This window comes from Phyllobates terribilis, unplaced genomic scaffold (assembly GCF_046119375.1).
Source record: "Phyllobates terribilis strain yellow unplaced genomic scaffold, ASM4611937v1 Scaffold_25__1_contigs__length_18738178, whole genome shotgun sequence".
In the NCBI taxonomy this organism is placed as follows: Eukaryota; Metazoa; Chordata; class Amphibia; order Anura; family Dendrobatidae; genus Phyllobates; species Phyllobates terribilis.
Genome location: NW_027362785.1, coordinates 17,750,758 through 17,766,116, shown reverse-complemented (window position 1 = coordinate 17,766,116; position 15,359 = coordinate 17,750,758). Strand labels below are relative to the sequence as shown.

General features: G+C 52.9%; 1 protein-coding gene across 1 annotated transcript in view; it reads right to left on the bottom strand.

Moving 5' to 3' along the window:
- The window catches only part of ADAP2 (ArfGAP with dual PH domains 2), a 42,747-nt gene that overhangs the window by 14,269 nt on the left and 13,119 nt on the right, over positions 1-15,359 (bottom strand). Inside the window, exons 2-7 of the mRNA XM_073660389.1 lie at positions 6,890-7,017; positions 3,803-3,894; positions 3,419-3,498; positions 3,214-3,326; positions 1,088-1,234; positions 156-239 (exon numbers count right to left, since the gene is read on the bottom strand). Of these exons, the coding sequence (XP_073516490.1) occupies positions 156-239; positions 1,088-1,234; positions 3,214-3,326; positions 3,419-3,498; positions 3,803-3,894; positions 6,890-7,017 (644 nt within the window). The remainder of the gene's footprint in view (positions 1-155; positions 240-1,087; positions 1,235-3,213; positions 3,327-3,418; positions 3,499-3,802; positions 3,895-6,889; positions 7,018-15,359) is intronic.

Sequence of the window (15,359 nt, the reverse complement as noted above, 5' to 3'; positions counted from 1 at the left end):
CACTCGCGGCTCTGCGCGCTGACCTCCACACTCGCGGCTCCGCGCGCTGACCTCCACACTCGCGGCTCCGCGCGCTGCCCTCCACACTCGCGGCTCCGCGCGCTGCCCTCCACACTCGTGGCTCCGCGTGCTGCCCTCCACACTCGCACTCTTACCTCGGCCTCTGGAGTGTCTGGGAACGTCTTCTTCAGATAGTTGAAGCGCGCGGCGCGGAGGACGTTGTACCAAGTGACGATTTCCTGCCATCACAAGATGAGGATTTCTGACAGATGTGAGAGTGGGCTGGCGAGGGGTGGTGTGGGCGAGGGGCGCTGCGGGTGAGGGGCGCTGCTGGTAAGGGGCGCTGCAGGTGAGGGGCGCTGCGGGTGAGGGGCGCTGCGGGTGAGGGGTGCTGCTGGTGAGGGGCGCTGCGGGTGAGAGGCGCTGCGGGTGAGAGGCAGTGTGGGTGAGGGGCGCTACTGGCGAGGGGCTCTGTGGGTGAGGGGCAGTGTGGGCGAGGGGCGCTGCGGGTGAGGGGCGCTGCTGGCGAGGGGCTCTGTGGGTGAGGGGCAGTGTGGGCGAGGGGAACTGCAGGTGAGGGACGCTGCTGGTGAGGGGCTCTGTGGGTGAGGGGCAGTGTGGGCGAGGGGAACTGCAGGTGAGGGGCGCTGCTGGTGAGGGGCTCTGTGGGTGAGGGGCAGTGTGGGCGAGGGGCGCTGCGGGTGAGGGGCGCTGCTGGCGAGGGGCTCTGTGGGTGAGGGGCAGTGTGGGCGAGGGGAACTGCGAGTGAGGGGCGCTGCTGGCGAGGGGCTCTGTGGGTGAGGGGCAGTGTGGGCGAGGGGAACTGCAGGTGAGGGGCGCTGCTGGTGAGGGGCTCTGTGGGTGAGGGGCAGTGTGGGCGAGGGGCGCTGCGGGTGAGGGGCGCTGCTGGCGAGGGGCGCTGCGGGTGAGGGGCGCTGTGGGTGAGGGGCAGTGTGGGTGAGGGGCGCTGCGGGTGAGGGGCGCTGCTGGTGAGGGGCGCTGCTGGTGAGGGGTGCTGCTGGTGAGGGGGCGCTGTGGGTGAGGGGCGCTGTGGGCGAGGGGCTCTGCAGGGGATGGCATCACCCACCTCCCCGTCCTTGTGGTACACGTAGATGCTCCTGGTCCGCCCGCCCTGCACACAGGTGATCTCCAGCCCGTGCTCCAGCTCCATCTTCTCACACTGGAATGTGGCGTTCAGGCTCCGGATGGGAAACCGGCCCTTGGGTTTATTGCGCTGAGGACGAGAAAACATCCAGCGAATCCCCCATCAAGTCGGACTGGGGAGCCAGGGGCCCATCTGTAACCAACTCCAGGGGCCACTAATCAGCTACATGTGAATGTCACATTCTCCTCCGTCACATGTACAGTGGTGTGAAAGTATTTGCCCCCTTCCTGATTTCTTATTCTTTTCCATGTTTGTCACAGGTAACTGTTTCAGATCACAAAACAAATGTAACTATTACAGAAAGATAACACAAAATGCAGATTATAAAATGAAGGTTTTTATTATTAAGGGAAGAAATCCAAACCTACAGGGTCCTGTGTGATAGTGATTGCCCCCCCATAAAACATAAATTAGCTGTGATTTATCACATCTTTGGGAAGCTGAGTTCAATTTCCCAGCCACACAAAGGCCTGATTACTGCCACACATGAAGTAGACCAAAAGATCCTCAAAAACTACACATCATGCTGCGATCCAAAGAAATTCAGGAGCAAATGCGTAACAATGTAATTGAGATCCATCAGCCTGGAAAAAGTTATAAAGCCATTTCCAAAGCTTTAGGACTCCTGCAAAACACAGTGAGAGCCATTATCCACAAATGGTAAACACACGGAACAGTGGTGAACCTTCCCAGGAGTGACCGGCCGACCAAAATTACCCCAACAGCACAGCAACGACTCATCCAAGAGGTCACAAAAGACCCCACAACAACATCCATAGAACTGCGGGCCTCACTTGCCTCAGTTAAGGTCAGTGCTCATGACTCCACCATAAGAAAGAGACTGGGCCAAAATGGCAGCATGGCAGAGTTCCAAGACGAAAACCACTGCTGAGCAAAGAGAACATAAAGGCTAGTCTTAGTTTTGCCAGAAAACATCTTGATGATCGCCAAGACTTTTGGGAGAATATTCTGTGGATTGACGAGACAAAAGTTGAGGTTTTTGGAAGGTGTATGTCCTATTATATCTGGCGTAGAAGTAACACAGCATTTCATAAAAGGAACATCATACCAACAGTAAAATATGGTGGTGGTAGTGTGATGGTCTGGGGCTGTTTTGCTGCTTCAGGACCTGGAAGACTTGCTGTGGTAAATGGAACCATGAATTCTGCTGTCCACCAAAAAATCCTGAAGGAGAAGGTCCTGTCATCTGTGGCCTCAAGCTGAAGCGCACTTGGGTTATACAGCAGGACAATGATCCAAAGTACACCAGCAAGTACACCTCTGAATGGCTTAAGAAAAACAAAATGAAGACTTTGGAGTGACCTAGTCACAGTCCTGACCTCAATCCGATTGAGATGCTGCGGCTGGACCTTAAGAAGACGGTTCATGCTCGGAAACCCTCCAGTGTGGCTGAATTACAATTCTGCAAAGATGAGCGGCCAAAATTCCTGCAGATCGTTGTAAAGACTCATTTCCAGTTATCGCAAAAGCTTGATTGCAGTTGTTGCTGCTAAGAGCCCAACCAGTTATTAGGTTTAGGGGCAATCACAATCACACAGGGCCCTGTAGGTTTGGATTTCTTTTTCCCTTAATAATAAAGATCTTCATGTAAAAACTGCATTTTGTGGTTACTTGTGTTATCTTTGTCTAATATTTACATTTGTTTTGTGATCTGAAACTTTTAAGTGACAAACATGGAAAAGAATAAGAAATCAGGAAGGGGGCAAATACTTTTTCACACCACTGTATATAACAATGACATGTTACATTAATAAGTTACAGCCTTTGTCTGTACATAGTGATTCTAATGTATAGTGCTCAGTACTGCTCATATAAGAGGGTGGTGGCCCACTCTTGCACGGGGGCCCACCAGAGGATTCTCCTGCCCTCCCATGGGCCAGTCCAAGCCTCCTCAATGCCCGACCTGCAGGGGCCAATCCCTGGGTGAGATGCCATCTGCTGCACCACTCGCCCCATGGAGGTGGTAACCGGCAAGGAGACCCTCACAGGTGCCCCTGGGAGATAAGCGGCGCCGGCAGCACACTCACTTTGTCCTTGGTGCAGTAGGTAAGCATGCCGTCGCTCTCGGAGAATGTGAACAGTCTCTCCAGGAACTGCCCTTTGTTTCGTCCTTTCTTCCACAGGACGCCTTCTTTAAAATCTGTCAGAGAAAAATTGGAGGCCGTGTAATGGACACCTGAGGCCGGCCTCCGCGCGCTCAAACCGGGCCTCTACCGCAAGTCCTGCACTTACCGACGGCGTAGCGACACCGCTCACCAGATCTGAACTCCTGACGCTCGTACTTCGCTCGGATCCATTGTTCCCTCAATACCCTAAAGGAAAAAACAACGGAGCGGTAACCACTCGCCCCTGGCCTCAGACTCCTGCACCTCTCGGCCTCGCGCTCCTGCCCGGGCCTCAGACACCTGTGCCGCAGACTTGCGCTCCTACCCAGGCCTCAGAAACCTACGCCACAGCCTCGCAATCCTGCCCGGCTGTGATGGCCAGCACTGGGTTTGGCCAGGAAGGCGGTGCGGTCCTGGGGCTTAGGGATCAGTCACATCTCCACACGATGCCATTGAGAAATGAGACACTGAAGTCTGCTGTGCCTGCGCCGTGGCCCCGTGTGGCACCTACTTGCAGTCCTTCTCCGTGGGGCGGTAATAATATGGAGGCACGAAGGCTTCGTATTCTTCCTGGGCTCTTCTGTTCCCGCGACTCTGCAGGAACTGAGACAAGAAACAAAGAAAAACAAATTCAAAAGTGATGGCGGGGCCCGGTGTATAGAGAGGACCGGGCCCGATATATAGGAGGGGCCCGGTGTATGATCCCCAGGAGGGAGGAATAAGCCACATTTTAGTCAGGGAGAGGGTGGAATGATGTCGAAGGGAGAGGATCTAGGCTGAGGTCCTGGAGCCATGGAGGGATGGCCTATGCTGTTTGGAGTCTGGTTGCCGACTGGGCTGAACACACATGCTACAGTTGTGGATCGACCAGGGCTACGTGGAAGTACGGACCCAGTGAGTCAGGAACAGGAGCTTACAGTGAGGCCAGAGAGACCCATGGACCACCGAGAGGAGGTACTGTGGGGATTTCTGACTTCACAAAGGGGGGGAGGTTTCCCAAGCCCCCAAGTACAGCCCACGTCGGGGTTGGGGTTAAGCTGCCATAACTGTGGACGCATTGGGGATGCCAGAAACGTTCTAGCCCACATCATCCGCACCCTCAACCGGTGAACACTGTGCTGCAATTCTGGGGGAGAGGATCCCACTACCCCAGCCAGAAGAGGAAGAGGTATATGTGGTACAAGGACAAGAGTCCCAGACTAGATGGGACACCTCAGCGACCATGAACCAGCATCTGCAGCCGGTCTGGGTAGAGGGCGTGGAGGCTCCGGGACTCCGTGACTCTGGAGCCTCAGTCACATTGATCAAAGAACATTTAGTACTGGACCAATGTATTGTCCCCGGCAGCCGTATGTTAGTCAACATAGCCGGAGGAGAATCTTTGAACATTCGTAGGACCCGACTACATTTAGACTGGGGTCACAGTCATGGAATGGTGGATGTAGGAGTAGTGTGGCACCTACCAGTAGATGTGTTGCTGGGAAACAACCTAGGAGCAGGATTGGTGTGCCACTGGGCCAATGTCGTAACCCAAATACACAAAATGCAATGACTGTTACCATGAAGGAACGTGATCTGGGGGAGATAAATGACATCAGGGAGGAGTCCCAGGGACTTTGGGACACTAGGTCTACCAACACTCTGGTCAGCCCAGATATTGTCCCCCCAGAACATTATTTAACAGACCGCCAAGTGACTATCCCCCTATCTGGAGGTCAGCTCTCTGGGGTTGGACGCAATGGTTACAGGTATGGTTCCCGTTCGTTGGGTACATGTGGAGTTTCCCAGGTCAAACCAGAGATCAGGGGGGGGGATGGAGGATCCTGCGGAACAAACAGACCCCTGTTCCAGCGAACTGAATATAGAGACCTCGTCTCAGGGCTTCCCCATCAGGGAGTTGGCAGGATCTGATAGATCATAAGAGAGAAGCTGGAGAGGTCTATTATACTGATCTACACCAGGGTGGAATGGAGACTGTGGACTTCATTCGCAAGGACGACATGGAATATGCTTTGAAGAAACTGGATGATACAAAGTTTCGTTCTCATGAAAGTGAAACCTCTTAAATTTGTGTCTGTGTTGAAAAAGTGGGGGAGGAGCTGGCATTGTTCTAAAGACTATTGGACCAATGGAAGTAGAGCGGAGTCCACAGCACTATGGGATGCAGACTTTTTCCAGCACGGAGCACCGGTTCCATCAATCTTATTGTTGTGCTTTATTAGAGATTTGCTTGCTCATCAGTTCAGCCTCAGGAATCAATGTTTCCATTCAGTGACAGTAAGCAGAGGAAGAAATGCAGGATGTATCTTATGTATACATAAGGTCAGACAGGAGATTGCTAAAGGTAAAGATAAAGCAATCATTCCATTAATCTCATCAGTGTCTCAGGGGCCTTAAACCATGTTCTCCCAGCCACTAGGCCCATTGTGTGGATGGGATTAGTAGACCCAGAGAAGACGTCACCACAGGGAGTCTCACATACAGTCCCAGGTGATGGGTCTGGCCTGAAAAATAAAACCTCCACCAATACACAATTAGCTTTGGGGGGGGGGGGGTGAACACTTCCACCCATTCAGGGGGCTAATCCCCGGGAGGGAGGGATAAGCCACATGTTTAGTCAGAGAGTTGGTGGAGTAACGTTGAGGGGTGAAGATCCATGGATCTATGGATGAGGTCCTGGAGCCCATGGATGGATGGCCACATGTTTAGTCAGAGAGTTGGTGGAGTAACGTTGAGGGGTGAAGATCCATGGATCTATGGATGAGGTCCTGGAGCCCATGGATGGATGGCCACATGTTTAGTCAGAGAGTTGGTGGAGTAACGTTGAGGGGTGAAGATCCATGGATCTATGGATGAGGTCCTGGAGCCCATGGATGGATGGCCACATGTTTAGTCAGAGAGTTGGTGGAGTAACGTTGAGGGGTGAAGATCCATGGATCTATGGATGAGGTCCTGGAGCCCATGGATGGATGGCCTATGGAGTTTGGAGATCGGTTGCCAGCTGACCTGAGAAACGTGCTACAGTAGTGGGATCTGTCATCTGGATTTGATGAACTTTCTGCTTTTTTTTGCTGCTGGAAACATGGGCAACTATTGCGTTACACATTATCTGGAGGAGCGTGGACTGTGACTGCAGACTATACTGGTGGGAGATACGAAATCTGTGGGCCAACTAAAAGTTGGGAAAGAGGGAGTATTGGCCGGTATGGGGACAGTGGAGCTACCTTCCCGGGGAGGTGATTTTGAGGACTGAGAGAACTGTATTTTGGCCATTTATCTGGAGTTGTTGTAAAACCATGGATGTAAGGAATAAAAAATAGTTGCATCGTTAACCTGTCGAGGTGATTATTACAAGCCACAACCTCAGATCTTCACAGTAGTTATCAGGATTAGATTTGTATATTGTTCTTCAATGTACCCTGATACATAAGATCACAGAATGCACAGGGGGGTGTACTTAGTTATTCCTCAATAACTGTATGTAGGAAGGCAGATCAGTATGTAATAGAACGATGTGGAACATATAAGACCCTACAGGGTGGGACGAGAAGGGAGAGGCGGCCCCACAGGGAGCAGCTGCCATCTCAGGGGTCCTCACCTGTACAATGTCTTGTTCCATGTAGTCCAGTTGTATAGATTTCACCTTGCCAATTTTTGGGTTCCTGTGGACCCCCGAGCACTCCAAGCAAACAAAGACCCCAATAGCGCATGATGCCCAAACTGGCTCTGTGGAGACACGACAAGCGGATGACAGACTGAAAAGTGGAATATATGACACGCGTCACCTTCTCCAGCACAGCCCGGTGCCCCTTCTCTCCAGACTCCTCTGGAAGAGCCCCGTGCCCCCTCTCTCCAGACTCCTCTGGCAGACCCCTGTGCCCCCTCTCTCCAGACTCCTCCGGCAGACCCCTGTGCCCCCTATCTCTAGACTCCTCCGGCAGACCCCTGTGCCCCCTGTCTTCCAGACTCCTCTGGAAGAGCCCCTCCCCTCTCTCCAGACTCCTCTGGAAGAGCCCCTGTGCCCCCTATCTCCAGACTCCTCTGGAAGAGCCCCTCCCCTCTCTCCTGACTCCTCCGGCAGACGCGTGTTCCCCCTCTCTCCAGAGTCCTCCAGCAAACTCCTGTTTCACCTCTCTCCAGACTCTTCCGGCAGGCCCCGGTGCCCCTTCTCTCCAGACTCCTCTGGAAGAGCCCCTCCCCTCTCTCCAGACTCCTCTGGAAGAGCCCCTCCCCTCTCTCCAGACTCCTCTGGAAGAGCCCCTGTGCCCCCTATCTCCAGACTCTTCCGGCAGACCCCGGTGCCCCTTCTCTCCAGACTCCTCTGGAAGAGCACTGTGCCCCCTCTCTCCAGACTCGTCTGGAAGAGCCCCTTGCCCCCTCTCTCCCGACTCCTGTGGCAGACCCCGATACCTCCTCTCTCCTGACTCCTCCGGCAGACGCGTGTTCCCCCTCTCTCCAGAGTCCTCCAGCAAACTCCTGTTTCACCTCTCTCCAGACTCTTCCGGCAGGCCCCGGTGCCCCTTCTCTCCAGACTCCTCTGAAAGAGCACTGTGCCCCCTCTCTCCAGACTCGTCTGGAAGAGCCCCTTGCCCCCTCTCTCCAGACTCCTGCGGCAGACCCCGATACCTCCTCTCTCCTGACTCCTCCGGCAGACGCGTGTTCCCCCTCTCTCCAGAGTCCTCCAGCAAACTCCTGTTTCACCTCTCTCCAGACTCTTCCGGCAGACCCCGGTGCCCCTTCTCTCCAGACTCCTCTGGAAGAGCACTGTTCCCCCTCTCTCCAGACTCGTCTGGAAGAGCCCCTTGCCCCCTCTCTCCAGACACCTCTGGCAGACCCCGGTGCCCCCTCTCTCCTGACTCCTCCGGCAGACCCGTGTTCCCCCTCTCTCCAGAGTCCTCCAGCAAACTCTTGTTTCACCTCTCTTCAGACTCTTCCGGCAGGCCAGTGTTCCCCCTCTCTCCAGAATACTCTGCCACTTGTTGATCAACCTTCAGTGCCGTGCCCATCCCATCACACTGCTCTGTTCACTCCCAGGCTCCTTTGTCCCCAAAAGACCCCTCCACAGGCAGCTCTGCCTGCTCCCAGGGCTACTCTACAGACCCGTCTTTCCTATCCAGAGTCTTCTGTCCTACAGACACAACACCAGCCTCCTTTGTCCCTTCTGTCGCCTTCAGATCCCTTGGTTATCCTCCAGAGCACACTCCATATCCTTCTGGACACGGCACACTCCTTTGTCCTTCTTCAGACTTTTCTATCCTCCAGATTCATCAGTGCCCTTAAGACCCTTGTCGCCCTCTAGATTAATTTTCCCTCCAAATCCCTTTGTCTCTTTCCAGACCCTCCCCAGACTCCCATATCCTCCAGACACTTCTCTCCCCTCCAGATCCAGGCTCTTTAAAATCCTTTGTCTCCTTTAGATCTCCATGTCTTCCCGATTTTTCTAGCGCTCTTGTGAATTGTTAAATGCCTGCTGTTTACCTATTATATCAGCTTCTACAGGTGACTGTGTTGCTATCTTTGGAGGACAGGGATGCAGGGTCATTGATCAATGTTGGCTTATCTGTTGATTACCCATTGTAGAAGTTCATGTAGCTTGTTGACTTGCAAACAATGAAGGGCAAAATATGCAGATTGATTACTCAAAACAATGAGAGTTAATTTCATCCCATCTTCCCCCTGGCCTGTGGACGATGGCTTGAACCAAAGATGTGGGTGCAAAAAAGGATCTATATCCTTCTGCAAAAAAAGGAGACTACAGAACAGCACCCAGAATACCATGGCATCATCAAGAGGGACACAGATTTGACATTCTACAGGATGCCAGCCCAAGGGACCATGTCTCTAGCTGGAAAAATACAGATCTTCTCTATTGACCATCACTGGCCCTATGGAGACGTTTGGAGAAGCCAGGTTGGGACCCTTCGGTCACCTGGTCACATACTTCAATGGACTGTCAGCTTCCTAAGCTTGTCACTACCTTCTCTCTGTGGGTGCCAGCCAAAAGCGGGGTGCCACTGGTGGATGTAGTCGGCCCTGGAAGCCTCGAAGTGGCAGCTGCTCTAATTCCGGCGAGTCAGCGGACAGGTGAGACTCTGTAATTTGCACCATCTTGGGTATTTGCCGGGACTGTTCTATATGGTACTGTCTGTTGATGGTTCACCTTGTGTTGTCTGAGTAGTATTCTGCCCACGGGAAAGGAGAGCGGGCGTTCAGTGGGATGAGCCCTGATCCATGCAGTCTTTCTACAAACAGTCGGTTCAGCGATGAGAGCACCCACTGACTTCCGTGTCTCCACACCTTAAGACCCCTCTTTCCCCTTCAAGAAGTCTTTGAAATCCTTTAACCCCTCCTTCCCAATACCTCTATCTTCATCCAGACTTCTCTACCATTTTCAAAATTTCTACTGTATGTCCTTCTCCAGACCCCTCTGTCCAGTTACAAACTCTCCTGTCTCTTTCAGCCCCTTAAATGTTTCTAGATCAAGAGATCTGTTGGTTGTGCTGCGACATAGACATGATCCTATACATGAAGCTACGCTCCCCTTATTGAACGCAGATCATTCCAACATCAGCGGGAACGGACCCCGGTGATTGCCTCTGCACCGTCATCAGGAACGGACCCCGGTGATTGCCTCTGCACCGTCAGTGGGAATGGACCCCGGTGATTGCCTCTGCGCCGTCAGCGGGAACGGACCCCGGTGATTGCCTCTGCACCGTCAGCGGGAACGGACCCCGGTGATTGCCTCTGCACCGTCAGCAGGAACGGACCCCGGTGATTGCCTCTGCGCCGTCAGCGGGAACTGAGCCCGGTGATTGCCTCTGCACCGTCAGCGGGAACGGACCCCGGTGATTGCCTCTGCACCGTCAGCAGGAACGGACCCCGGTGATTGCCTCTGCGCCGTCAGCGGGAACGGAACCCGGTGATTGCCTCTGCACCGTCAGCGGGAACGGACCCCGGTGATTGCCTCTGCACCGTCAGTGGGAATGGACCCCGGTGATTGCCTCTGCGCCGTCAGCGGGAACGGACCCCGGTGATTGCCTCTGCACCGTCAGCGGGAACGGACCCCGGTGATTGCCTCTGCACCGTCAGCGGGAACGGACCCCGGTGATTGCCTCTGCGCCGTCAGCGGGAATGGACCCCGGTGATTGCCTCTGCGCCGTCAGCGGGATCGGACCCCGGTGATTGCCTCTGCGCCGTCAGCGGGAATAGACCCCGGTGATTGCCTCTGCGCCGTCAGCGGGAATGGACCCCAGTGATTGCCTCTGCGCCGTCAGCGGGAATGGACCCCGGTGATTGCCTCTGCGCCGTCAGCGGGAACGGACCCCGGTGATTGCCTCTGCGCCGTCAGCGGGAACGGACCCCGGTGATTGCCTCTGCGCCGTCAGCGGGAACGGACCCCGGTGATTGCCTCTGCGCCGTCAGCGGGAACGGACCCTGGTGATTGCCTCTGCGCCGTCAGCGGGAATGGACCCCGGTGATTGCCTCTGCGCCGTCAGCGGGAATGGACCCCGGTGATTGCCTCTGCGCCGTCAGCGGGAATGGACCCCGGTGATTGCCTCTGCGCCGTCAGCGGGATCGGACCCCGGTGATTGCCTCTGCGCCGTCAGCGGGATCGGACCCCGGTGATTGCCTCTGCGCCGTCAGCGGGAATGGACCCCGGTGATTGCCTCTGCGCCATCAGCGGGAACGGACCCCGGTGATTGCCTCTGCGCCGTCAGCGGGAATGGACCCCGGTGATTGCCTCTGCGCCATCAGCGGGAACGGACCCCGGTGATTGCCTCTGCGCCGTCAGCGGGAACGGACCCCGGTGATTGCCTCTGCACCGTCAGCGGGAATGGACCCCGGTGATTGCCTCTGCGCCGTCAGCGGGAATGGACCCCGGTGATTGCCTCTGCGCCGTCAGCGGGAACGGACCCCGGTGATTGCCTCTGCGCCGTCAGCGGGATCGGACCCCGGTGATTGCCTCTGCGCCGTCAGCGGGAATAGACCCCGGTGATTGCCTCTGCGCCGTCAGCGGGAACGGACCCCGGTGATTGCCTCTGCGCCGTCAGCAGGAACGGACCCCCGTGATTGCCTCTGCGCCGTCAGCGGGAATGGACCCCGGTGATTGCCTCTGCGCCGTCAGCAGGAAAGGACCCCGGTGATTGCCTCTGCGCCGTCAGCGGGATCATTTTCATCCTTTTTGTACAGATTTCACAACTGGCAGGACAGGAACAGGAAGCGCTAACCACAGAACTGGAGATCAGCGGCCAATACTCAGCACATGACCGGCCTGCATCACTGTCAGTTCTGCTGCAGTCTGACCATGTACTATTACTCTCTGTTATCAGCTACCCCAGACTGACTACAGTAGCACAGGGGAATACAATCTGCTTTTCCCTGTTATCAGCTATTTCCCATGGATCTTGCATCTAACATGAGATCAGCGGGAGTTGCTGCGAATTCAGAGACGTTTCAGTGATGGCGGCTGACCACAGCGAGCGCAGCGGCACCACAGATAGGAGCGCAGTCACACGGTGTGGTCTCATCAGAGACACACAATGTGTGAACAGAGACAAGTCGAGAAAATGCGATGTCAAACAGCATGGAGACGTGTCCGGGCCACAGCGAAAAGGGAAATGTGAAAGACGCGTCAGCAGGATGTGGTCGGCAGCTCCTCACACGCGGCTTCCTCGACGAAAAGATGGGAAAAGCAGCGACGTTTCGAGTCAGGACGTTGCACCATTTCTTCTATCAGCCAGGATTTCCCAGAATGACGCACGGCCGATAATAGTGACAGCGGCAGCCGCATAAAGCTCTTCGGACATCGCGAACCCGATCCAGAGCATGGAATAGCCCAGAACATATAATAGGCAGGAGCTGATCTAGAACATGGAATCACCCCCAAGATGACCCAATGATCCAGAGCATGGAATAGATGACCCGATGATCCAGAACATGGAATAGATGACCCGATGATCCAGAACATGGAATAGATGACCCAATGATCCAGAGCATGGAACAGATGACCCAATGATCCAGAACATGGAATAGATGACCCGATGATCCAGAACATGGAATAGCCCAGAACATATAATAGGCAGGTGCTGATCTAGAGCAAGGAATAGCCCCAAGACGACTCAATGATCCAGAACATGGAATAGGCAGGAGATGATCCAGAACATGGAATAGGCAAGAGATGTCTCAATGATCCAGAACATGGACTAGGCAGGAGCTGATCCAGAACATGGAATAGATGGGGACTGATCCAGAACATTGAATAGCCCATAGCCAACCCAATTGTCCAGAACATGGAATAGACAGGAGCTGATTCAGAACATGGAATAGCCAAGAAAACACCTAATGATCCAGAACATATAATGGTCAGCAGCTGATCCAGAACATGTAATAGCCTAGAGCTGACCTGATGATCCAGAACATGGAATAGGCAGGAGCTGATCCAGAACATGGAATAGCCAAGAGGACACCCAGTGATCCAGAACATATAATGGTCAGCAGCTGATCCAGAACATGTAATAGCCCAAAGCTGACCTGATGATCCAGAACGTAGAATAGGCAGGGACTGGTCCAGAACATAGAATAGGCACAAACGTGATCCATAACATAGAATAACCCAGAAGTGATCTGCTGATCCAGAACATATAAGGGCCAGGATCTGATCCAGACCATGAGATAGGCAGGAGCTGATTCAGAACATGGAATAAGCAGGAGCTGATCCAGAACATGGAATAGCTAAAAGATCACCCAATGATCCAGAACATATAAGGGCCAGGAGCTAGTCCAGAACATGGAATAGCCCGGACCTGATCCAGAACATGGAATAGACAGGAACTGCTCCAGAACATGGAATAGGCAGCACCCAGTCCAGAACATGGAATAATCCAGAACTGGTCAGCTGATCCAGAACCTATAATGGCCAGGAGCTGATCCAGAACATGGAATAGGCAGAAACTGATCCAGAACATGGAATAGCCCAGAACCAACCTGCTGATCTAGGACATGGAATAGGCAGGAGCTGATCCAGCACATGGAATAGCCAAAAGATGACCCAATGATCCAGAACATATAATGGCCAGTAGCTGATCCAGAACATGTAAGAGCCCAGAGCTGACCTGATGATCCAGAACATGGAATAGCTTAAAGCTGATCCAGAATATGGAATATGCAGGAACTGGTCCAGAACATGGAATAATCTAGAACTGGTCCGCTGATACAGAACATATAATGGCCATGAGCTGATCCAGAACATGGAAAAACCCAGAAGTGATTAGGTGATTCAGAAAATATAATGGCCAGGACCTGATCCAGAACATGGAATAGGCAGGAGCTGATCCAGAACATGGAATAGGCAGGAGCTGATTCAGAACATGGAATAGCCCCAAGATGACCCGATGATACAGAACATGTAATAGACTACCCAATGATCCAGAACATTGAATAGATGACTCAATGATCCAGAACATGGAATAGACGACCCAATGATCCAGAATATGGAATAACACAGAACATATGATAGGCAAGAGCTGATCCGGAACATGGAATAGCCCCAAGATGACCCGATGATCCAGAACATGTAATAGACTACCCAATGATCCAGAACATGGAATAGACGACCAAATTATCCAGAACATGGAATAACCCAGAACATATAATAGGCAAGAGCTGATCCGGAACATGGAATAGCCCCAAGATGACCCAATGATCCAGAACATTGAATAGCCCCGAGACAACCCAATAATCCAGAATATGGAATAGCCCCAAGATGACCCAATGATCCAGAACATGTAATAGATGACCCAATGATCCAGAACATGGAATAGGCAGGAGATGATCCAGAACATGGAATAGGCAAGAGATGTCTCAATGATCCAGAACATGGACTAGGCAGGAGCTGATCCAGAACATGGAATAGATGAGGACTGATCAAGAACATTGAATAGCCCATAGCCAACCCAATTGTCCAGAACATGGAATAGACAGGAGCTGATTCAGAACATGGAATAGCCAAGAAAACACCTAATGATCCAGAACATATAATGGCCAGCAGCTGATCCAGAACATGTAATAGCCTAGAGCTGACCTGATGATCCAGAACATGGAATAGGCAGGAGCTTATCCAGAACATGGAATAGCCAAGAGGACACCCAGTGATCCAGAACATATAATGGTCAGCAGCTGATCCAGAACATGTAATAGCCCAGAGCTGACCTGATGACCCAGAACGTAGAATAGGCAGGGACTGGTCCAGAACATAGAATAGGCACAAACGTGATCCATAACATAGAATAACCCAGAAGTGATCTGCTGATCCAGAACATATAAGGGCCAGGATCTGATCCAGACCATGAGATAGGCAGGAGCTGATTCAGAACATGGAATAAGCAGGAGCTGATCCCGAACATGGAATAGCTAAAAGATGACCCAATGATCCAGAACATATAAGGGCCAGGAGCTAGTTCAGAACATGGAATAGCCCGGACCTGATCCAGAACATGGAATAGACAGGAACTGGTCCAGAACATGGAATAGGCAGCACCCGGTCCAGAACATGGAATAATCCAGAACTGGTCAGCTGATCCAGAACATAAAATGGCCAGGAGCAGATCAAGAACATGGAATAGGCAGAAACTGATCCAGAACATGGAATAGCCCAGATCCAACCTGCTGATCTAGGACATGGAATAGGCAGCACCCGGTCCAGAACATGGAATAATCCAGAACTGGTCAGCTGATCCAGAACATAAAATGGCCAGGAGCAGATCAAGAACATGGAATAGGCAGAAACTGATCCAGAACATGGAATAGCCCAGATCCAACCTGCTGATCTAGGACATGGAATAGGCAGGAGCTGATCCAGCACATGGAATAGCCAAAAGATGACCCAATGATCCAGAACATATAATGGCCAGTAGCTGATCCAGAACATGTAAGAGCCCAGAGATGACCTGATGATCCAGAACATGGAATAGCTTAAAGCTGATCCAGAACATGTAATATGCAGGAACTGGTCCAGAACATGGAATATGCAGGAACTGGTCCAGAACATGGAATAATCTAGAACTGGTCCG